At 40.5% G+C, this 26,614-nt stretch overlaps 1 protein-coding gene across 1 annotated transcript in view; it reads right to left on the bottom strand.

Moving 5' to 3' along the window:
* The window catches only part of LOC129834651 (TOX high mobility group box family member 3-like), a 65,558-nt gene extending 42,001 nt beyond the window's left edge, over positions 1-23,557 (bottom strand). Inside the window, exon 1 of the mRNA XM_055899845.1 lies at positions 22,749-23,557. Coding sequence (XP_055755820.1) covers positions 22,749-22,850 — 102 coding nt within the window. The 5' untranslated portion in view covers positions 22,851-23,557. The remainder of the gene's footprint in view (positions 1-22,748) is intronic.
* Positions 23,558-26,614: the final 3,057 nt, after the last annotated feature.

Raw genomic sequence — 26,614 nt, 5'->3', positions numbered from 1 at the left:
GATGACAAATCAGAGCAAGATTACTGAATGTAAGTACATTATTTACCTTCAGAGGTGAATGTATCAAACCAGTTGCCGTGATAAAAGTTTTTTGTTGTTGTGCACTCTCCTCAAACAATAGCATGATATTTTTTCACTGTAATAGCTACTGTAAATTGGAGAGTGTAGTTAGATTAAGAAGAATGTAAGCTTTCTGCCCATATTAGACATGTCTGTGTCCTGGAAAGTTTGCTGTTATTTACAACGTCATGCTAATCACATTAGTACACGTTAGCCCAACAGTCTAACAGTAGACCAATAAGAAAGATAGTTCCAAACCAGCTAGTTTTCAGTTTTCCCCTCCCCACTCAGACCACTCCCAGACAGTCCTAGCAAAATACTTGCTTGAGAAATTGCTCTTTGCTAAGAAAGTATTTTTGTTTCTTTTTGACCATTTTAATTTAAAACAATCACAGTAAGGTAATTAATTGTTGCCCAGAAATTATTTTATATTGAGTTAAGAACAGCTGCATTGGACCTTTAAGGAAATGACATGAGAGTAGTTCAAATCAGCTTGGTGGTGGTGTTGTCTTGCATTCGCCTCATAACCTTGAATGTCTACATGCTGTTTACTTTGGGACAGCTTTGAAGTAACTCCAGCTCCAAGATGCTATCATTTATACCAGGGTTACTTTTACTGCACTCTTAGCTCTCTGGTCTACGGCTATTGTGGTTTTAGGTGTCATTATCTGAGATAATGCATTGTTTAATCGCCATACAGGAAAGATTTTCACCACAGTAGATGGGTTTGTTTCAGTGGTATTAGTGCTGATGGTGGTGTTGCTGTACTAGATATGACAGGTGGCTATGGGCTCAGTGACCTGGATCCAGCCCTATTGAAGGCTGCGGAGAATGGAGTCTTCTCCTATTGCGCTGGCAGAACAGACACATTTCTCTATTCCCTGGACACTATTACTGGTTAACACACTCATTAGAACGGTTTTGCCTCTGTACACACTGCAAAACTCAGGTACCAGTCACTGTTTGAGGGACTCACTGTAAGCTAATCCTCTAATTCTTTGAGAGTAATTGCATAAAAATTACATTTAACTCAGGAGGTTGAAACAACGTTTATAAACCAGGCTACCATTATAATTTGAAGCTTCCTGGATTAAAAGTGACAGTATGAAAGTATTCTACCATCCAATGCTTATGTAAATAGATCTGATGTACCAACAAATTATTCCAACAGCAAATTCATTGTGTACAATCAGTAGGATCTGTACTATTACCTGTTAAGCTTTCATGCTTCTCTTCTTACTCGCAAATCAAAACTCTTTAGGCTAGTAATGGATTAGGTAAATACCTGTGTCTATCTCCATGCATGTATTGTAAAGATACAGCTGTAAACTGGCGTGGGTGTACTGTATCTATCTACCCTGTGCTGTGCTGGCTGGCTGCATCCTTCCTTTCCATGTCTTTTTCTCCATAAGACTACAGTAAGTAGAAGCCAACCAGTTGTTCAATCTCTAGAAATCTGAGAAACACAAACTGCTGAGCGGTGACTCATATATCAGTCTATTATACACTACAGGGCTGACTGTATTAAACAAATGGATCTGCCTGCAGCTGGAGGAGAGAGCCAGTATAGGGGAGCAAAGGTTATTGTCTAATTTCAATCTTGGCTGCTTTCCCAGAGCTCTACCACGTTCCAATTTGTGGCTGTGTTGCTTGGCACTACTGACAGAACAGAGAGAGGTCCTGCTGCAAATACTGTTTGTGTTCGGCTACAGAAATGTGTCTGGAAAACTGGCAATCAACAGGTCGGCGCAGATTAACGCAATGACTGGAGCAAATTGGCTGAAATGATGGAAATGCTATGGATAAGGATGTTTTCCTTTGGGTTGTTGAGCGACATATACCTGCCTGCCATTTTTGCCAGTCATTGTTAGTTGTTACAGTATCGTTCTCCTACACAATCAGTGGGGGTTGGTATGTAAGATCACATACACACCCATTATGGCACAAGAGTCAATGTTAGTGCACTGCCAAGCATGTTATTAATTGTTTTATTTCACAATGAAAGGACAACTGCAAAAGACAACTGTGGACAAAAAAACAGCTGTTTAGACCTGCATATTACAGACAATTAGCTATTTCAAGTATGTATTTTCCAGCATACTACCCTCCATTCAGCAATTTGACTGACAATTCTTGGCAACAGGGCCTCCGAAACGAAAAAAAAGAAAAAACAAGCGTCTGTTGAGTTTCAGGTATTGTTTTCGTTATGTGACAGGAGCCATCAAGACTAAATGATCTGTTCATGCTTTACACTCTATTTACACCTGAAGTGCCATTTTAACATTTCACTTTTCAAAGGAAGTGTAAGATTATGATACCTACTGTTGAATAATTACAAAGACTTAATCTTCACTATTTATTTCACATCACAGCAGCCAGTGACATTTAGAGAGCTTAAGAAGAAATCCACATCTGTTTAGACACAATGTAAAATTATTCCTTTCCTCAATGTTAGAAAGAACAGCGAGATCAAAGTGAACCTGAAAATGACAGTCCACAGAGTTAATGGAACCCCACTATGTTTTAGAGGATTTCTTTTTTACAAGGAAGGAAAAAAGAGAAGCTGAGTTTAGCTGGCAAAGCATTGAAAAAGGTGAAGGAGAAAATATACCTATATCTGTCTCTCCGTCTCTCTCTCTCTCAATTCAATTCAAAGGGGCTTTATTGGCATGGGAAACATATGTTTACATTGTCAAAGCAAGTGAAATAAACAATAAACAAAGGTGAGAAGACACAAAACATTAACAAAAACAATTAGAATTTAACAGTAAATATTGCACTCAAAAAGGTTTCAAAAATATAAATACTTTCAAGTGTTATATTATCAGCTATTTACAGTGTTTTAGTAATGTGCAAATAGTTGAAGTACGGATAGTACGGTAAGATGAATAAGCAGATAAATATTGGTGGTATTTGCAATGTTGTTTGTGCTCTCTAGTTTCCCTTTTCTCATTTTCTCTCTCTCTCAAAAATATCCTTGGTGAGGCTGACACGTAAAAAGCATGTGACCTATCAAATACAGCCATGACACTTAAAAGTGTGGATTTTCCTCTGGATAATATGAGGCTAAGCGTTTGCCTTTACGACTAATGTATGAGCCAATGGTATAACTCATAAAGTCAGTCATGTGCACATACAGTACATTACAACCATAAACCAACATCTGGGTCTGGAATGGAAAGTAGGAGAGTCATGGTAATGTCATTAGTCTATCCAACCCCTTTCAACTGAGTATACTAGATGAAGTGAAATACATTACATTAAGATCATGGTTCAATTAGATTTGGTAGTGTGTTCTAGAACATGAGGATCTACTTATTGCAATGTAGAGGTGCTTTAATGGACAGTTTAATGCTGGGTATTAATTAAGTTGACTACAGAGATTAAGTAGTGTACAGTTTGTATTATACAACTACGGGAAAAAGTATCCGTTTTTCCACGCTTAAAAATAACACTGCACATTTGATTTTGTACACTACTCCACCTCTGAGGCAGGAAGGTCTGCTAAGTGTCTATAGCAAAATAAGCCATTGACTTCCTCCTTTGACCACAGCTCCCTCAGAGCAGTTTTATCCAATTTCTAACAGTCCAGGAAGATGATAAAGGGGTCAGACAGTGACATATGCTGTATTTGAGCCTTGACCTCTATGCTAGGAGTAAATGGGAACCACGCTGTGAGTTTCTGCACCAAAATAAATGAGACAGTTCAGTTAAGGTCGGGTTCCACCATACGTTCTACAACGAACTCAAGCACTTTCCCCACTGTGTGTGTGTGTGTGTGTGTGTGTGTGTGTGTGTGTGTGTGTGTGTGTGTGTGTGTGTGTGTGTATGTGTGTGTGTATGTGTGTGTGTGTGTGTGTGTGTGTGTGTGTGTGTGTGTGTGTGTGTGTGTGTGTGTGTGTGTGTGTGTACCAACATGCCTCTCCATTCGTCTTCATTAAGCTTGTGTTTGAACTGTTTCTCCACATCTCTGTAAGTATAGGGTCTACTGGGAGCAGCTGCAGCTCCTTCATACTGTAGCAGCCCACATCTCATCTACTCTACACTGTCCTACTCACTATCCTTCACAGAAGTCCTTCTTTAAAGACACAGAGAGTGAGAGGCTTTTAAACAGTTGTGCTGGACAGGTGGAGAGAAAATGCCACTTTCTTTTGGAGAGAGAGAGAGGATACAAGCTATCACCCTGCCTGTCATCAGCCAATTTACCTGGAGAGAGAGGGGCAGATTCAATGGACACAGAGATAATTCATCTCTTCATTCATGTAAACTGAAGAGATCGACCAAATCAGCTCTCCAACAGTATTGACTGTTAGCTCCTTGTATTTCACAGTTTGTATTAAATCGGGAGCATTACTGCTATCATGCTGGCCCCAAAATCAAAATAAAGGCCTGGATTGGAAAACGAGGCTACCATCCCACTGGGAAGCAATAATAATCCCGATCTCTTTATTCAAATCTGCCATGTGTGGATATTCAGTGTGACTGAATAGCCATGGGAATGTTGCTCCAGCATATCTCTCCTGTCTGTCTGTATTTGAGCAGATTTATACTCTGGAAATGGCTTTCGTATTATAACTCAGCTACACAAGGTTTTCTATTTAATGTATTACTCATTTGTAAAAGCCTCTCTAAACAGGCAGCCGCACATCGCAAATTGTGATATATTATAGTTCAGTGACTTTTTCTCACTAGCATCATCTGAATCCATATCCTTAATCCATATCATTTTTATATGATGATTTGTTCCCCTCAGATTTGTTGTTGGCTCTCTCTAGCCCACAGACCATCAGACATCAGTGCTGGTTAGGCCGGTCAGTGTAGAGTTGTCAGATCCAGGAATTCAAAGATCAGGAACAACAATAGCCAGAGGCCTGACTGGGCTCTAAAAGCCTCTATGTCAGCACACAGTGGTTTGACAGCCCGTGTAACAAACTCTGGAGTATTTTATCTTACAAGCTTTACATATTCTCTCAGTTATGTTAGTATCACTTTCTGCAGAGAAACATCATGTTTTTATAATTAAAAGAGAAAAGAGAAACGTGATACTGATCATATATTATCATGAGTGTTTCCTCACATAAGTACTGTATGTGGGGTGAGTTAAGTTAATAGAATTTTGTGGTCAAATATGACGAGATGCAAAAAGGACAACAATTTAAATTACTAAAACGTGAAGCCATCACACTGAAGTCTAATAAAGAGTATATATTCATTGTAATCCCATATGGTTAATTATGAATGGAAAATGCTCAACCTCAATTTGGGAAACTCTGCCAGAAACAGCAATAGTAGCCGTTACGTTAACTATAGTCTATATCCCTACTGTACGTATATGATATAGTGCAGTGAATATCCTTTCTCTCAAATAATATTTTATTCACTTTTAGGAAAAGGGATATGTTGCTTTTATGTTCCCTAAACACCCAATGCTCTGAGGCATGATTTGTCATTGTTATTCAGAACTCGTTCACCTCCACTTAAAACATGATCCTTCTGGAGTCTAATGAAGCACCAAGGTAGGTCCCAGGGGGTTCCGCCTTGCCAAAGAAAACCTGTTTGATTTATGTACTACTTTGTTTTTCCTGCTTAAGGCCTGCCTGTTGTGTTGTGAGAGAGATGACCCTGTCTGGTGATGAATATGCGGATGGAGCATTTACTCTTATTTGTTAATTAGCTCCTGTTAAAAATATATTCTCTCTGAAAATGTCAATACCCACAATACACCACAACAGCCAGTCTGAACATAAGGCTCTCTCTTTCTGTCCTATCGTTTCCCAGTCTCCGCCTTCTCACAATTAAACCAAAAACAATCTGCCTGTATTTGCAATGACACTCCATTGCTGGATAAACTTTGATACCCAGATTAAATAAAATTACACTTTTGGACGGCAGTAAGCAGCCATCGTGCGGAACTGATTGGCTTTTAAAAACACAAATTAGTACTCAACCTTGTGGCTGTCCAACTGTAGCCTGCTAATGTGAGTGCACACACTCGTGATTTAGCCTCAATATCATGGCTCTATCAGACGTCTATCAGACATTTAGCCTGGAGAGATATTAGCACAGCTCACTCTCATGCTGGTGTGTCACGGACCTCTTCATCTGTTTTGAGTAAACAAAATAAAACTGCAACCTGAAAATATGAGAGCTTGTTTGTAGTTAGACATGCTGGAGAAAAACATAGAAAGGGAATTTGTGCTTTGATCCGCTAACGTGATCTGAAACCCCCTGCACATTAGGCTAGTTCATAAAATGAAAGAGATCCTGGAAGTGAATAAACAGGCCTGGTATGTGGTGGACACTGGTGGAAAATGTGTTAATGTCATGAAAATATTACGCATCCTGCATTTTTTTTGTTGAACCTTTAACTAGACAATTCAGTTAAGAACAAATTCTTATTAACAACAACAGCCGACTGGGGAACAGTGGGTCAACTGCCTTGTTCAGGGGCAGAATGACAGACTTCAACCTTGTCAGCTTGGGCATTTGATCCAGTAACCTTTCAGTTACTGGCCAAACGCTCTAACCACTAGGCTACCTGCAGCCCCTGGAAGCTGTGTAAGTAATCATTAGTCCATCTGCTGAATGTACTATCCTCAGGCAAAATAATATATAAACTGGAAAGACAAAATGCAAATATGCTTGAATTCTTTGAGCCTGTCCAATCTGTAAATAATTGGAAAGATGCTTTAATTCTTTGAGGGAGTCCACTGGGTTTGGGCGATATACTGTTTACACCATATACTGGGGTATTTTGAAATACAGACGGTATTATAAAAAAAAAAAACTAAAGCAAGTTATACATTAGCTAGCAAACCAAATGCATAGCTGGAGGCCTGAGCTGGATATAATTTATTTGACACATCTTAGATTTCATATAGTTATACTTTACTACCTCCGCAGCCCCCACGAGGCAGGGGTGCCCACAGCCCCCCCCCCTGACTTTTCCAACATTTTCTTACAGCCTTATTCTAAAATGTATTAAATAGATTTTTTCCCCTCATCAATCTACACACAATACCCCATAATGACAAAGCAAAAACAGGTTTTTAGACATTTTTTAAACATCACATTTACATAAGTATTCTTGGGTATGACACTACAAGCTTGGCACATCTGTATTTGGGGAGTTTCTCCCATTCTTCTCTGCAGATCCTCTCAAGCTCTGTCAGGTTGGATGGGGAGCGTTGCTGCACAGCTATTTTCAGGCCTCCAGAGATGTTTGATCGCGTTCAAGTCCGGGCTCTGGATTTGCCACTCAAGTACATTCAGAGACTTGTCCCGAAGCCACTCTTGCATTGTCTTGGCTGTGTGCTTAGAGTTGTTGTCCTGTTGGAAGGTAAACCTACCCCCCAGTCTGAGGTCCTGAGCACTCTGGAGCAGGATTTCATTAAGTATCTCTCTGTACTTTGCTCCGTTCATCTTTGCCTCGATCCTGACTGGTATCCCAGTCCCTTCTGCTGAAAAACAGACCTGACGCTTGGCATTCAGGTCAAACATTTCAATCTTGGTTTCATCAGACCACAGAATTTTGTTTCTTATGGTCTGAGAGTCTTTAGGTGCCTTTTGGCAAACTCCAAGCGGGCTGTCATGTGCCTTTTACTGAGGAGTGGCTTCCATCTGGCCATTCTACCATAAAGGGCTGATTGGTGGAGTGCTGCAGAGATGGTTTTCCTTCTGGAAGGTTCTCCCATCTCCACAGAGGAACTCTAGAGCTCTGTCAGAGTGACCATCAGGTTCTTGGTAAGCTCCCTGACCAATGCCCTTCTCCCCTGATTGCTCAGTTTGGCCAGGTGGCCAGCTCTAGAAGGAGTCTTAGTGGTTCCAAACTTCTCCCATTTACGAATGATGGAGGCCACTGTGTTCTTGGGGACCTTCAATGCTGCAGAAATGTTTTGGTACCCTTCCCCAGATCTGTGCCTCGACACAACAGATCTGTGCCCACGGACAATTCCTTCAACCTCATGGCTTGGTTTTTGCTCTGACGTGCACTGTCAACTGTGGGACCTAAAATAGACAGCTGTGTGCCTTTACAAATAATGTCCAATCAATTCAATTTCCCACAGGTGGACTCCAATCAAGTTGTAGAAACATCTCAAGGATGATCAATGGAAACAGGATGCACCTGAGCTCAATTTTGAGTCTCATAGCAAAGGGATTGAATACTTATGTAAATAATGTTTTTCTGTTTTATATATTTTATGAATCTGCATTAAAAAAAATGAAAATCTGTTTTCGCTTTGTCATTATGGAGTATTGTGTGTAGATTGCTGAGGATTTTTTCAAATGTAATCAATTTTAGAATAAGGCTGTAACGTAACAAAATGTGGAAAAATTCTGAATACTTTCCGAAGGCAGTGTATGTATACAAAACTATGTGGACACCCCTTCAAATTAGTGGGTTCGGCTATTTCAGCCACCCCATGTCGCTGACAGGTGTATAAAATCGAGCACACATCCATGTAATCGCCATTGACAACCATTGGCAGTAGAATGGGATTACTGAAGAGCTCAGTGACTGTCAACGTGGCACTATAATAGGATGCCAACTTTCCAAAAAGTAATGTCTTCAGGTTTCTGCCCTGCTAGAGCTTCCCCGGTCAACTGTAAGTGCTGTTATTGTGAAGTTGAAAGGTGGGGGCACCCCTGCCTCGTGGTGGCTGTGGGGGTGCATGCTACACCTCTGCTTATAACTATAAATTCAGTATAACTATAAGAAATCTAAGATGTGTCAAATAAATGATATCCAGCTCAGGGCTCCAGCTATGCATTTGGTTAGTCACTAGATGTCAAGATCAAGCTTCTTGGTTACAGCAGAGACATTCAATTCCCCCCTGGATGAAGATCCCTGTTGCCTAAACTGTTTAGTGTGTAAAAAAAAAAAAAAAAAAAATGTTTTGGGGAGGTTACAGAAATGGTATGAAGGTATGAAAACCTGGATACTGCCCAACCCTAGAGTCAACTAGCAAACTACCAGTCCAACAGAGAACAATATGAGTAATAACTTACAGTAATTGCAGTAATAATGGCGAGCACAATTACACAGATGAATGTGCTTCAAGTTTATGTCTGATAGGAGTCAAAGCAGTTGACAATCACTGAGGTAATTATAGAAAGATAGACGTAACTCACGCTCCTCCGTCTAACTTCAGCATATCGCCTCATTAACGACCATCTTAATTCCATTTTAGCCACAGTTTATTACAATACTCACTACTCACAGATGTTGGTAAACATGAATGAAGCATCACTTGGAACATGCTTCAGTAAACAATGCCGTTTTTCTGTGATTTCACAGATCTGGGCCGAGAAAATGTATTATCTTTTTAAGCAATAGCTCATCGCTATATAGGCTAAGTATTGCTTAAATATCTTATTAGCATCTGTAGGATAGTTTGTGGAGGAGAAGTAGGTGTAATCTATGATGTCAGCAACAGGCTAATGTTGTCATTAGCAAATAGGAACGAACGTCTTACACTTACAGGCCAATCAAAATATGACATCACCTGACATCCTCAATGTTTTGTGGCAACAGGATCCCTAGATAGTAGAACGCTTTATTAGTCAGTGATCAAAGCTAATGGTGCTAGGCCGCTAGCACTATGGCCTGTTGAGTAGCAAATGGTCTGGATAAAGCAGTAGGAACATGATCCAAGCTACTGTCCAAAGCATACAGATATGCTGCTGTTTCAACAACATCACAAGTTGAGACCTTTGTAACATCAGACAACTGCTTTCAACATACACAAAGGATCTGACATTGGACATTGACCAATCTCTGGCTCTCTCCAGGAGAATCAATGGCACTCTAATAGACTTCACTGAAAACAAACCACAACAAAGAAATACTTGATTCCTTTAAATGACTGTTGTCATTCAAGCCAGCCACACCCATGTAAAAGGAAGTGTGGTGTATCAAGGTTAAACACCTAAGTATTGGTGCACAGTGCCTTGCAAAAGTATTCATCCCCTTTGGTGATTTTCCTATTTTGTTGCATTACAACCTGTCATTTAAATTGATTTTTATTTGGATTTCATGTAATGGATATACACAAAATAGTCCAAATTGGTGAAGTGAATTTTTTTTTAAAAATAATACAAAACGGAAAAGTGGTGGGTGCATATGTATTCACCCCTTTGCTATGAAGCCCCTAAATAAGATCTGGTGCAACCAATTACCTTCAGAAGTCACATAATTAGTTAAATAAAGTCCACCTTTGTGCAATCTAAGCAAAGGGCACCACCAAGCAAGCGTCACCATTAAGACCAAGTAGCTCTCCAAACAAGTCAGGGACAAAGTTGGGGTGAAGTAGAGATCAGAGCTGGGTTATAAAAAAATATCAGAAACTTTGAATATCCCACGGAGCACCATTAAATCCATTATTCAAAAATGGAAAGAATATGGCACCACAACAAACCTGCCAAGAGAGGGCCGCCCACCAAAACTCACGGACCAGGCAAGGAGGGCATTAATCAGAGAGGCAACAAAGAGACCAAAGATAACCCTGAAGGAGCTGCAAAACTCCACAGTGGAGATTGGAGTTTCTGTCCATAGGACCACTTTAAGGCGTACACTCCACCGAGTTGGGATTTACGGAAGAGTGACCAGAAAAAAAGCCACTGCTTCAAGAAAAAAAATAAGCAAACATGTTTGGTGTTCACCAAAAGGATTGTGGGAGACCTCCCAAAACATATGGAAGAAGGTACTCTGGTCAGATGAGACTAAAATTGAGCTTTTTGGCCATCAAGGAAAACACTATGTCTGGCGCAAACCCAACACCTCTCATCACCCCGAGAACCCAATCCCCACAGTGAAGCATGGTGGTCATGCTGTGGGGCTGTTTTTCATTGGCAGGGACTGGGAAACTGGTCAGAATTGAAGGAATGATGGAGGGCGCTAAATACAGGGAAATTCTTGAGGAAAACCTGTTTCAATCTTCCAGAGATTTGAGACTGGGACTGAGGTTCACCTTCCAGCAGGACAATGACCTCAAGCATACTGCTAAAGCAACACTCGAGTGGTTTAAGGGGAAACATTAAAATGTCTTGGAATGGCCTAGTCAAAGCCCAGACCTCAATCCAATTGACAATCTGTGGTGTGACTTGAAGATTGCTGTACACCAGCGGAACCCATCCAACTTGAAGGAGCTGGAGCAGTTTTGCCTTGACGAATGGGCATAAATCCCAGTGGCTAGATGTGCCAAGATGATAGAGACAGTTATGCACGCTCCAGTTTTCTTATTTGTTTCACAATAAAAAATATTTTGCATCTTCAAAGTGGTAGGCATGTTGTGTAAATCAAATGAAACAAACCCCCCGAAAATCTATTTTAATTCCAAGTAGTAAGACAACAGAATAGGAAAAATGCCAAGGGGAGTGAATACTTTCGCAAGCCACTGTACATCAGACAAACAACTTATGATACTACCTAACAGAGCTATCTTAGAATAGCCCGTAATCTCAATTTCACTAGAACAATCCCAATCCCAAAGCCAAAACTCTGTAATGTCTAGGCTGCTCTCCTAGAAGACGCATATTACAAGCTAATTCAGTCTGCTGGAAACTACAGGAGTGCGAAAGGTTCACCACGATTAGCTTGTGTAACTGCTGAAGGTCAATGCAGCTCTGCTGAGCAGCCACAAGCCTTCATAAAACCATGCAGCGTATCATTATTTTCACAGTGTTTCATTATGGTTTGTTAACCTTGGCAAACTCCCCAACTAACGCTTTAATCAACTGCCTGTAATGTCTCTGATACAATGTAATCATTCTGCTTCTACTTCTCATTTATCAGCGGGTAGGAAGGAAAAACGTACTTGTGTCTCATTATAGAAAGAGAGAGCGAATAATAAGAGAGCAAGCTCCTTTTCCAGGATCTGCATGTGTCCGGAAAAACACACGTAAGTAAAAGCTTCCGAAGAGGAGAGAGGAAGGTTCAGGGTTATTGCCCATTGTCAGAAAAACTAGATCGTTTTCCTAGAAAGGAATGGAGTATGAAAGACTTTTCAATAGCATGTAGTCTCAGGAGGAAACTAAAAGACTCCTCAATTCTTTCTCCTTGGCCTGGTTCCTACCACTGGCATCACACACCATAGCCACCTGTGAGGAAGTGTTCACTGGGTCCCATCCCACTGCAATGTTGAAGAGATGAGCTCCCACAAAAAGCATAAAATATCAGCTCCTTTCCCAAATGTACTAGGGGAGTCTTCATAAGACAAATACATGGTAGAACCCTCTCATCAACTCATCAGTTTGCAAATGTATTTATTTATTTATTTACCGTTATTTTACCAGGTAAGTTGACTGAGAACACGTTCTCATTTGCAGCAACGACCTGGGGAATAGTTACAGGGGAGAGGAGGGGAATGAATGAGCCAATTGTAAACTGGGGATTATTAGGTGACCATGATGGTTTGAGGGCCAGATTGGGAAATTAGCCAGGACACCGGGGTTAACACCCCTACTTTTACGATAAGTGCCATGGGATCTTTAATGACCTCAGAGAGTCAGGACACCCATTTAACGTCCCATCCGAAAGACGGCACCCTACACAGGGCAGTGTCCCCAATCACTGCCCTGGGGCATTGGGATATTTTTTTAGACCAGAGGAAAGAGTGCCTCCTACTGGCCCTCCAACACCACTTCCAGCAGCATCTGGTCTCCCATCCAGGGACTGACCAGGACCAACCCTGCTTAGCTTCAGAAGCAAGCCAGTAGTGGTATGCTGTCATCAGAGGTTGTAACCAGCGACCTCTAAACCCCACAAGAATGGTTGCCAAGAAACAAAAGAGAACTTAACCAACTAGCGGATGACTTTTCAGAATCTTCTCCCTCCACATCAATACTGCTTTCAGAGATCCAGATGGAGGCCAGCAGCAAAGGGTCCCCTTATTGGGCCTTTATTGGTACATCCTAAATGCAACATTGAATTACGGCAGGGGAAAGGGGAGGCACGCTTTTTGTTTAAGACAGTACTTCTGAGGCCAATAAAAATCAGCAATGAAGCAATCACTGTACTATTTTTGGAAACCATCTACAAAGAGATCACTTTCCAGTTTTAATATGCGTATGAAATAAATATTAGAGCCGAGCCAGAGCATGAGAGAAGCCATATGTTTCTTGGTGGATAAAAAAAATGCATCCATAGGCTTGTGCTTTCTACAAAACACTACATGTCTTCACCTTTTCTCCAATATATAAAAGTCAACTCATATAAATCTGCACTCCAACTAAATAGCGATTTACAGTAAATGTGTGGTACATTGAGAACAGATAGGGAAATGCTACTTGGGGAGTATGTTACGTCTCAAAAGATGGGTTCAGAGTGGATATGTGAGAGGGATTTGTGTGGTTGCCAGATGTGTTATTTTATTGAGAGTAATGGTGCACCCCATAGGCTGATACAATCTGACAACAACTTAATGGTTATTGAATATGTTAGAGAGAGTTTGATGTTTTAGTAAAATATCTGTTTATCTCTCTCGCTTTTTCTCTTTCTCTGTTTTGATATTGGGGCTCACTCACCATGTGTCTTATTTCATATGTTGGCATAATGATGAATAGTTTTGGGTTGTACAGTCAAGCACTTTTATTCAGAAAAACATTCTAGGCATCACTGTGAACTGATTGCTTTGGAAACTTGTGTCCTTGGAGCTACATACTACAGGCAGGATTTGCAACTAGAATTGTGTACTTGTACACAAATAAATTAATACTAAGTATCCATATATGAGATGAATGCTTTCTGACAGAGAGGATAAATGATCAATATATAAATAGGCACTACTATCCAGTTAAAGAACAATGGACACAATCAACAATTTAAACCCATAAATAAACAACAAGAAACAGAAACTTTCTCCCAAGAACAGCTCTTTCAAAACTCTCAGAGCTAGGCCTACACAGAGAAGAGAGACAGACAAGACCATGTCAGCACAGTGCCTATGTACTGTAGATCTCTGCTACCATTTAATTCTAACATAAATTATGGCAAATTACATTTCCAGGAAAAACAAAGGACTTTTCTGCAATAGAATATTCTTATCATTCTAATGCACGTCTATAAAAGATCCAATTAAAATCTGGCAGAGTGTGATGGCGCTTTTCCAATTTATATTAGCTTTTGAGGAGACTATTAAAGTTTATTTATTAGGTGAAGATGACTTTAAATACTACAGTATTAACGCTGCAGTAAAATTGGATTAGCAGAGTGAGATTTTAACATTTACCCTGTTACCACATATATAACGTTGGGGGAGCGGCGATCTACGATCAATGACCTTCTGAGGCCAACATGGCTCCCCTATTTCCATAACACTGACTCCAGCTATTGGCTTGGGGACCTCTGCACTAGTTGGGAAAATGTAAGAAAACAGTTTGGAAATGAAGATAAACATAGCCGTTAAAGTCAATGTGTTCTAAACGTGACACAGATGATTTGTTTACTACTGTATTACAGTAACCAAGGCAAAGGTCCAAGTTACATTAAATCATCTATCGAAAAACAATACGTTGTTACTGTGGTTCATTTCAGTCTCCCATTTAAACATTCAAATAGCTGTTGTATTACTAAATTTTCTTTGCTCTTTGTTCAGCAGGTCTGATGGATATTTGCCCACCTGCTGCCATTGTCTTCTCCTTAAAGGACGACCTGGTGGTGACACACACTGAGCATTATGGGAATGTTGCATGGTCGTGGTGGCGCTACGGGCAGCTGAACAAAGGATAGCTGGACTAATCACCACAGTATGGCTGCGTCTGATATTGCATCCTATTCCCTATATAGTGCACATTGTTTTACCAGGGCCCTGGTCAAAAGTAGTGCAAAGGGAATGAGGTGGCATTTTGGAGGCACATAAATCTCCTTTGCCTTGTACATAATATCTCTCTCTCAGTCCCTACAGCACATAGCTCACTAATGAGGTGACATTTCACACTTACGCACAACAATGCACTGCCCTGCAAATTAATGTAATAATAACAGTCAGCAATACCTTGATGAGACGGAAAATACTTCCATTCTGAACAGTAAGGGATGGTCTGAAAAATAGCACAGGCAGAAATTCAAACAATTTATCTTTTATGTCTCGTTTTCTTGACAGGACCTCCTATTCACGTGTTGAGTGAAGGGGGTCATGCATATTTGATTTTGTAAAACGTCAAATTTCTAATCTATCTACAAATTAAATCTGTGTTGGATTAAAGGTTAAATCCAGAGGAGATCAGTTAAATGTTTTGATACAGTCCTCCGTCAGCCCATTACGAGGCATTAGAAAGTAGATATGTGAAAAATGTGATGGCTGCCTCACTGCAACAGGGCTTTAAAAATATAAATGTAAGTGTCTTAACTGCAATGCTAATCATTTATAGGACACAATTTATTGAATCACCCAGACAGAACTGATTGACTTGTCCCACTGCTTAATTCACAGTAAAAGTTTCTGTGGCACATAATCATTTATTCTCTCTCTTTAAAGATGGAATCCTTAATGGTGAAGCTGTCATGTCCGTTTGGGATATTATAACACCAAAGAAGTTACAGCAAACAACAAACACAGTTGTTTTGCCTCGAACATCACTGCACGCTTCGATAGAACAGCAGAATATGTACTGCACAGGAGTTTGGTGACACCTTAATTGGGGAGGATGGGCTCGTGGTAATGGCTGGAGCGGAATCACTGGAATGATATCAAATACATCAAACACATGGTTTCCACATGGTTATGAGCCGTCCTCCCCTCAGCAGTCTCCACTGATGTAGTGCAATTTGTTGTACCACGCTGCTCATTTCCATTTGGACGCTGCTCACCTCCGTTTAGTCGACAAAACAAAAACAATAACAATGGCGCTGGGGTGAACAGATTCTATCTTTAATAAGTCAGTGAGGTTGATGCTGTCAGAGATGTAGCGAGACAAAGACAGATTGAAATGGTTGATCCTGGTGAAAAAAGTAGGTCTCATTGTAACGGTCCTGACCTTTTTTATGTTGTTTTTGTATGTGTTTAGGTCAGGGCATGTGTTTTGGGTGGGCAGTCTATGTTATCTGTTTCTATGTTGGTTTTGGTTGCCTGGTATGGCTCTTAATTAGAGGCAGGTGTTTTGCGTTCTCCTCTAATTAAGAGTCATATTTAGGTAGGGTGTTCTCACTGTTTGTTTGGGGGTGAGTGTCTCCTGTGTCTGTGTCGATGTTACACCATACGGGAATGTTTCGGTTTGTTCGTGCGTTTATGTAGTCTGTTCCTGTGTCAGCGTGCTTCGTGTATTTGTAAGTTCGTTTGTTCAGGTCTGTCTACATCGTTTTGTTATTTTGTTAGTTATTAAAGTATAGTTTGTTTCGTTTGTCTTATATTTAATAATGTATTCACAACCCGCTGCGCCTTGGCTCGATCACTACTCCACCTCTTCTTATGAAGAGAGAGAGGAACGCCGTTACACTCATGGTGAGTTAGTAGACCCTGGTGTGATATAAAGAGACATGTTATGCTTGCCTAACGACTCACCCTGAATTGAATTCCTCTGCTCTATCAATCGCTCCATACATTCAGTCTGAAACTGTAGTTTGTGTGACTTCAAAATGAGGGGCGTTGTACAGAACAAATTAATCAGCGATTGGATCTTCTCTAACAGTCTAACCAATCAGAGTACCAAAGTTAATGATGTCATCATGTAGGCCGGCTCTGGACCAATCCATCGGTTTCTGGGACCAATCAGAACGGACAGAATGTGTTCACATTCTAGAAATCGTTGGTGATAGAGGCAAATCCAGACTCAACATGGAGAAGAAACATCAGTTGGCCAGAGCGATGTTGATGAGTAGCCAGGCAAATGCTTGGTTGTGGTTTTGAAGCCTAAAGAAAGTCCATCTAGGACCCTTAGGCAGAGGACATGCTACAGCTCAAGTTTCCAGGGTACAACACCTTTGTTAAATGATTCAGAACTTTGACAGTTTAAGCAATACTGGTTAAATGAGGCCTTTCTCTCTCATTCACTTGCAGGTGTGTCATGATACATGACCGTAACCCTACACCGAGCATGACACCTCAGCTCTGAGCTACTGCCCGTCTATTATATCTGAGTGCTGTGGAGCTGTAACAGTGACACGGCTGTTGGATTGTCCAGAGAGAAAACAGAACCTTCTGAGACAGTCTCTCTGTTCCCATGTCCATACTAGCATACTACTTAAAAGGAAGCAATGTATCGGGCATGTGTTCTACGTAGTAGGCTAGTGTGGACATTCCAAAATCAAATCACATTTTATTTGACACATGCTTGGTAAACAACAAGTGAAATGCTTACTTATGGGCCCTTCTCAACAATGCAGAGAGAAAGAAAATAGAGAGATAATAGAAAAGTAGATACACAATGAGTAACTTGGCTATATACAGGAAGTACCAGTACGGAGTTGATGTGCAGGGGTACGAGGTAATAACATGGCTATATACAGGAAGTACCAGTACTGAGTAGATGTGCAGGGGTACGAGGTAATAACATGGCTATATACAGGAAGTACCAGTACTGAGGCAATGTGCAGGGGTACGAGGTAATAACATGGCTATATACAGGAAGTACCAGTACTGAGGCGATGTGCAGGGGTACGAGGTAATAACATGGCTATATACAGGAAGTACCAGTACTGAGTCGATGTGCAGGGGTACGAGGTAATTACATGGCTGTATACAGGAAGTACCAGTACTGATTCGATGTGCAGGGGTACGAGGTAATAAAATGGCTATATACAGGAAGTACCAGTACTGAGTCGATGTGCAGGGGTACGAGGTAATAACATGGCTATATACAGGAAGTACCAGTACTGAGTCGATGTGCAGGGGTACGAGGTAATTGAGGTAGATATGTACATATCGGTAGCTATAAAGGGACGAAGCAACAGGTTAGATAATAAACAGTAGCAGCAGTGTATGTGATGAGTCAGAAGAGTTGGTGCACGAAGGGTCAATGCAAATAGTCCGGGTAGCTATTGGTTAACTATTTAACTAACTATTTAGCATTCTTATGGCTTGGTGGTTCCAGACTTGGTGCATCGGTACCGCTTGCCATTCATGCCCATTACATCGTTTCATTCTAAGTAGTATGCTAGTGTGGATATTCAAATGTAGCAATACTGTGTGAACTCTATCTACATGCAGCCTGCTGGCTGATGATGGTGATGTGAGAAGAGGAGATGGAATGGATTCATGAGCACTGGGTGGTGGTTGGATTAAAGATGGTCTTCATGAGAGCTGATCAGGGTAATGGACTGTGTCAGCATGAGATTTACATATTCAACACCAACCACAGCCTCTCTCTCCAAATCCACCTTGTAAAGACAGTCAATCGGTCCCAATGTTGCACATAGGTTCAATGGACATATAGACGAGGCCTCTTAAGTGTTGATTTACGTCAATGTAAAATTCCAAAGTGCACACCGCAGAGAGATACAAACACAAACAGGAGTACTCCCTAGTCGTGTGTGTGTGTGTGTGTGTGTGTGTGTGTGTGTGTGTGTGTGTGTGTGTGTGTGTGTGTGTGTGTGTGTGTGTGTGTGTGTGTGTGTGTGTGTGTGTGCGCACATTGCAAGGAATGATGCGTGTAATAGCTTAGATCATCTACGGCACAGCCATAGAAAACAGAGAGTATGATCTACTAATGTTCCACCACAAGGCCACCTCTAATATACAGTATATGACTCACAGTCCGGACACAGCTTCCATAGCAACAACTATTAGGGTCTTCCATTCAGGGAGCTTTACTGGGCTGATAGAAGTTCAGAGTTAGGACAAAAACGTAAACACTACATAGTTAATCACATACACACGTCAGTTTAATTAATGTAGATAGAACCAGATGAATTGGGGAAATTGTCTGAATCTGCAGAGTAACTCAATTTCGGACAGAGCATCCATTAGCTCAGGGGTTCCAAGTACTGTACTTCAAGTGAGCGAGCTAAAAATACATTTCCCCAATCTCAAATGGAAAACTGGGTCTTTAATAAATCTGTTGAACTAGGCTTCTGACAAGCTGCAATTAAAATGCCCAGGAAACACATCAGCTTTTCACTTCCTCAATATTTAAACCTTTAAACACATAACTTTGGTTACATCCATCAACTTTAGAAAAGGGCAAAGTAAGCAGCTTCTCGGGGTACCAGCGATTTAGAGTCCTAGTAGTGTTTGGATATGTTTGCAATGTGTGTGTGGTGAAATGACACCAGCTGTGTACACTGACAAGATGCACACGTCCCACTGTGTGTTTGAAGAGCATCTTAACCCTTCACTACCACTCCACAGACGGGACAACAAAGACCACGGGAGGCTAGGCCAATCTGGCTGTAGGGGACAATGGGGAGATATTGCCCCAAGGGTTTTCTGGTGTGAAGGGACTGTAATGTAGCATCTCTGAGTCCATTTATGTCCTTTCTGCTTTGTTTCCTATACATATGCAAGGGACAATAGGATCCAACCCATCCTCAAATCAGGCTTTTGTTTCACCTACATGACTCATTTAAAGGCTCAATAAAGTCCTAGAGTATGCCGGCTGCAGCTGCTGCCTTCCATCCTTATGTGTTATGCTTTGAATAACTTCCCATTTGTTGTTCTTACAGTGTATGTAGTCTATTACGTATGACAGACGAGTGGTTGATACAACTCAAAGTTGAAATATAATCCATTGATAAGCATTTCCTTGGATAAGAGGAAACATATCCACTTGGTACAGTCACAGAGGCTATTTGTCATCAGAGCCAATCAGCTGTTACTATCAACCCTGCTCAGTGAAACACACTTCCTGTTTACAGCGGTTGTCATTGAAAGGATTCTTGGAAGACAATCATTCACTGTTCCGTAATGACACTTTTTAAACCAACACAAAATTATGGCTACAGACAGCGGAGATATTCTATCAATCACAGTTAACACAATGCTAATGCATATTACATAATCTTTGGATCTGAACATAGCCATCCACAATTTATAATCACTTACTGGCAGTATTAGTAATAGTTTCACAAACTAAAGCTCTGTAGTAGTGGCAGTGCTGCAGGTGCAACCCATTCCTCAGTTACATCTGGTAACAACCAACTAATTACCTCTACCAGTGCAGCTAATGAAATGTATATTACATCTAAAACATTATTAAACTTCAGGGGAGTATAACACAGGACTATAAATGTGCCAGTAACAGGGGAGGGGGGGGCACGCTCATGAACAAAGGCATTTCAGTCAATCAAACGGCCAAATCATTTAGACATGCTAAATGTAAACCAGTACAGTTGAGAAAATACCAAAAAAGCTCAAAGCCTTTAGTAGTGTCCAACCTGAAGAGCTTGCCCAGTTATGTAGACCACAAACTGTTCCACATTTAAACCAAGGGGGGCATATAAAAGATTCAACTTTTGCGACAGAAAAGGAGAGAAAATATACTATGATGACCAAAAATTATCTAGGTGTGTATTCATAAGGTTTCAGAAGTGAAGCCGGGCTTCTTGTAAATTTCACTGACTAAGACCACATGTACTCAGTATAAACCAAAGAGCCAGTAAAAACCAAGTCATTATCCCAGATAAATTGAATGTAATGTAAGACTGCACACAATTTCTGAAGTACCAACTACCAACCAATCAGTGGCTAAAAAGAGTCCCTGTGGGTATATACCCCTAAGCATAGTTACCTTGTGTCCCAGTTAAATCAAAGCACTTTACCAAAGGCACCCTGCTGAGACTGCCCTGTCATACACCTGAACACAATCCACACCATTAAATATTAAAAAGGTATATAATAATATGTAGCCTATATAAAGTGTGCTTTAAATCAGCTCTTAATGACATTTATCATCAAGGGTCCGAGGTTCAATTCTACTAGATTACTAGCAGCTCATGTTCCCTTGTAAAGTACATGATATTAACATATTCCCTTCATCTCATTGCCAAATCACGGCTGGATTCATTAGTCATGAATCATGATGACTGTAGTACCTAATTAAGTTTGTGCCACTCATTAGGATGATTCTGTAGATTTAAAAGAATCTGTGATGTTTGAAAGTGCCTCTGGGCCCCATTGTGATTAAATCTGAATGATTTCCTCAGACAACATTTTGAGGGTGTTACTGTTTATACATGACATTGAGTACCCATTGACATTGACCAAGGCACTGTCACAGCTTCTTGGAGTGGGAACTTGACATGAAAGCTATAATAAATAACTCTGTTATCAACCCAAGTTAATTTGAGTCTATACAACTTGAAAACCTGACACATCATCTGGATGACTAATGTTTCCTCTCAATGAGTTTGGTCGAATCAGTTTGGGGATGATGTGTCTTGCATTATGCAAACACATGCAAATCTCCCTTCCACTCAGTATGCAGAGGCTTCTGAATTGGCATGTGATATGTGGTTTGTGATGAGACATGTAGCAGAGGGAGCGCTTCATTTCCTCTCTCTCTCAGACTACAATTGCATTTTGCCCTATTCCTGACAGAAAGACTATTTCCTTTCTCAAACTTTGGCCCCGGGGAGTTTTCAAGCAGACACAAGACCACACTTTATCTATTATAGAACAGTCAAACAAATGTGGTTGCACTTGGGAGCTTTAACAAGCCTGGGCTATTTGGCCAAGCAGACGCAAACACTGCTCTGGTCTCAGAATGTTCTCAGAACAGGATTATAGTATGTTTTCTATTGGTTCTCAGAACAGTTTTAGAGGATGTTCTGGGGAAAAGTCTGGAAACTCATTTGATATGGACTGTCTCTCTCTTTTGGCAGCTTACCATGCTTCCACATCCTGAAGATGTTGTCAAATAGAGCCATTATCCTTTTCAAAACAAATACTCCTTTGTGCTTGTGATACAAAAATACCAAATATCTGCTGCTGGTTGTGTACCAAACCACCTGTCTGTCTGGGACTGTTTGTGTAAGGATATCTCACATAGGATAACCCTACTAGGGACAGTATGACATTTTATTGAAAACACTGCAACACATCAGGAAAAAGGGACATATTATCTGTGAGCAAAAGAAGGGATCCCGATCTGAAACAACAGCAGTTGAATCAGACATCAGATATCAACATAAACAACCTGCTCACTTCAAGGATAATTAATGCCTTTCACAGTTGATGAATTGGCCTCATATGTCCAGCTCTATAGGTAGTGACATCACTTTATCATGTGCCTTCAGTGAATCTAAAACATATGAACTGCATGTTGATTGATGATGATGGAATTATAAATTATAAACACTGCCCATTAAATGATTAAATGATTATGGATCAAGACACTTTTTAAAGGCTCTGTCACACATGTAATCAAGTTGATCACTCATTGTAAAGTAGCAGTGTCACTGCCACCTGGCATGAATAGCTTACTCTACAAGAGATAGGATACCAAAACTTCATCCAATTGAGAGATGTGCTATATGAGAAAGCATTTCAACGTGTAAACATTATGACATGCAGAACTCCAGCACCAAAGGAAGATGGTAACTTGCCTAATTGATAAAAGTCTGTAATGCACTGGTAAAACGACCTCTTGTCTTATTGTGTTATTCTGTCTATTTTATAAAAGAAAACATTCCCAATCGTGTACAACACCATTTGCCATTATATCAGTCTGTCTGGACTCAGGAGGAATGGGGTTTGAATACAGTGTGCAGAAACAAGATAGAAGTACGCAAAACAATGTAGAACACAATTGCTCACCTTATTATAGTTGTAGTAGCCCAAACAGTGGGGAAAATCCAGGTTTTGTGGGTCTCCTGGAATAGGATTTCCTCCGGCAGTCGGATAAAACCGTACATCCATGATGTATCAGGCAACAGCGCAGCTGTACTGTGAACAGAGCTCAATTTGTTCCTACCTTTTTTTACCTTACAATCCACGCGCACAGAGTGAGAGAAAGGCGGCGAGACGCGCAAGCTTTATCGGGACCGTAAATCAAAGAAATAGAAAGCGGGATAAGAAGAGGTAAGGGATAAAATACGACGTTTTGTTATTCCTCTTCTTCTCGTTGAAGAAGCTGTTCATAGTTTTTAAAGCCAAATAACGGTTGAGCTATGTCCAAGCTCGTCCTCAACGTTTATGATATCTGCGCCAAGCCGTGATGTTTGCCCATGCATTTAGAGGCAGCTGCTGTACACAAAGAAGCCACGCGACCGGCAGGGACAGACTGCACATTCGTCCTTCCCCTGTTCAGCTTGCGAAACAAAATTGAAAACAGAGCTAACGTTGTAATAGGTGTATAATAAGAAGTCCGGCTCGTTTCCCCCCCACCCTTTCGTTTCTTTCAGAAGTTGTTTTTCCTCAAGTTTTGCACAGTAGTTGGCGAAGGTAGCACAAAGCAATGAGGATATTGTATTCCCTGGAATTCGGCTATAGTGTTCCACCAGTGGAGAGTGGGGTTTTGGGACAAAATCTGATAAATTAGTGCGGTCAACCAATAATGTGGAATTAGTAGATTTGCTTTACAACATTAGATAGATGCTTGGTTCAGTCTTTGGCTCTGTTGATGAACAATGTGTGAACAAATCGGGCTACTCCCCGAACACAGCACGCCACTCCCATTTAGCCAGCATTTGCCTCAATGAAAACACTGGATAGTTACATTTTACACTGCTTTCAGTCTCTGGGGATACTTTGATTGACAGATTTTATATCAAAATAATCAGCAATATACACATGTTTTTACAGCAGTTGCTTGAATTGCAAATTGAGCGGGATACAAACAATTTGTTTATGTTTGTAATAAACTGGTAATAAGATGGTCATGAACCTTAGTACTATAATTGTTTCTATGTGCTTTACTAAATCACACATTTTTGTTAATGAAAATCTCTTCAAAACAAACAAACATGAGTTTTGAAAGCCAATCCAATCTTAGGGATCGCTATAGCCTGAAGCAGCTTGTTGGCCCCCTCCCTAATATGACCACATGGGACAGTAGAATGAATACAAACAGTCTATTTACAATAATCATCATGTCTCAATTATGTGTAGCCCTACTTGTTTATTTTCTCCTCTGAAAAGATTGAACTAACAGTCAGAATCTCCCATTACAGGGATTGGAGGAGATGTACTTTATGTGTGCTCGGCCTCTTATGTATATAATGATAACCTGATTTCTTGTCAGGCCGAGTCAAACATATACGGCCCCATGTAGAGACATGGCCTATTAGATACTTCAACCACCTACCTGCACATCTATCTCTTCAGGATAGTAGGCCTGCTGCATACATACTGACCAGTGGAGAGATGAAAATGAGGGGCATCACTTATTAGCAACCACAAAGAGACCCCGGACAAAGGGCTTTCTATTACCTTTCTGTCCCTCACACACACACACACACTCACTCACTCACTCACTCACTCACTCACTCACTCACTCACTCACTCACTCACTCACTCACTCACACACACATAAACATCTGAGGACAAAGTATTCTTCTTCTTGTATGTAAACACATACCTACACATATACCTAAACATGGAGTACTGCCATACGTGTTAGAGAAATGGAGAGCTTGCGTTATTGAACATCTCAGATCTAAGGTTCCTTTGTGGTCCCAAGTGGGTGAAGGTTTGGTGTATGTTTTCATTGTATAATATATTCTGAACGTGGGAGGTGTTTAGCATGTGTTATTGAATCAAATAAATACAGTATATCATTGTATGCCCATGCTAGAAGAAAGTCATTATTTTGAGTGCTGTCCAACGATCCAACACTTGCTTTGAGATTGTTAATAAAATTTTACAAATCCATGTAACTTCGCCAAGAAAATATACTTTGCATTTATGGATACGTTGACCCAAGGTGGATGTTTTTATGTTATGTTCCTGGATGATTAAACTGAAAACGTGTAAAATAGCATTATACATGTACACATACAGATACACCCACATATATACACTCAATCACATCTCTTTCACTATCACTCACTCACTCACACACACACACACACACACACACACACACACACACACACACACACACACACACACACACACACACACACACACACACACACACACACACACACACACACACACACACACACACATAAAAACCCACACAATCTCCCACATAATTTATCAGATAAGAGTGCCACCGCCCACCACACTACATTTCTAATTCAATAGCTCATGGTTATTAGATATGTTTTGGTTTTGAATAAAGCACAGCTCTGGCTCCGGCAGGTCTTTGGGTTGGTGCTGTTATTTATTTCTGTGTTTAATGTTGTTCGCCCATGCAGCTGCGGAGCTGAATTCATTTCCGTATTGTTGGTTGGGTGTCAGTGCCTTGCTACCATGGATATGTCCCAAATGGCAACCTATTCCCGTTATAGTGCACTACTTTTGATCAGGGATGGGAATAGTGTGCCAATTGGGATGCAACCCTTTGTCATTTTCTCCCTCTCCCTGCTCTCTCAGGCAACATTGGTACCATTTGGTAACCTGAAAACAAATTATCTTCCGCTGGCTCTCGTTCAAATTCAATTAAATCAGCGTAGTGTAATTATGTGGAGGTACAAAAGAGTAATAAATGCAAAATAATTAATTAACCTAATAATCTTTATTTATGATCCCGCTCATATTAAGTATGGGATTCCATTGTGCGGCAACGTGAACAAATAACTGCTGTTGGATATTTGTAACTGAATTCTCGTGCTTGTTTTCATCCTGTGTTACATTAGTGAAATCAAATGCTCATTATTTCCCATCTCTTTCCCATCTCATATTAAAAACAGCTCAGGTACATGTCATACCCAGATCTGTTATGATTACCATCTCATTCACCCATAGAGAACATATTGTGCATGATGGATACAGCTGCATCAGCATACGTGTTAGAATGTCAATCTATTCGAGGAAAGTGGAGAACATGTGAATTACTGACATATGTTGGACATAAGATATGCAACCCTAACACCTGACCAAATGTGATGTGCAGAACATGTATTATCAAGCTACATCTGCTAAGACGAGAATAGATGATTTTATCAAAACATATAACATAATACTGTACATGTACAGAAAAACAAAATGTAGCTTTCATTGCGGAAGCTTTTATCCTTACTGAAGGGCACCATGTACACAAGGACAATGTACACATGTTTTATCTCCATACTATTCTATTAAATCCACAACCTACTGTAACACTATTTCCAAGGCTACAACCTCACCTTGACATGGGAAGCCTGGAAGCTTCCTGTGCTTTGTGTTTGTTCTGTCAAGCCATTGGTTAATTAACCCTCTATCTATCCAACCAATGGTTGTTTTGTGCATGTGCACCATAGCGCTCATCCATTTGATTTCTTTAGTATACTGAACAAAAATATAAATGCAACACGAAGGCCATGCAGCCGAAACGCGTCGGATTTTTAAAAACTTTGTTTCTATTGAACATGCCATACTAATAAAGGCATTTTATTAATTATATGCCTTGGTCCTCCTTTATTTTTGACAACATGTAAAGTGTTGGGCCCGTGTTTCCTGAGCTGAAATGTAAAAAAATCCCAGAAATTTACCGTAAGCACAAAAAACTTATTTCTCTAAAATTTTGTGCACAAAAT

This window comes from Salvelinus fontinalis, chromosome 35 (assembly GCF_029448725.1).
Source record: "Salvelinus fontinalis isolate EN_2023a chromosome 35, ASM2944872v1, whole genome shotgun sequence".
Lineage (NCBI taxonomy): Eukaryota > Metazoa > Chordata > Actinopteri > Salmoniformes > Salmonidae > Salvelinus > Salvelinus fontinalis.
This window is presented reverse-complemented; position numbering and strand designations above follow the sequence as displayed.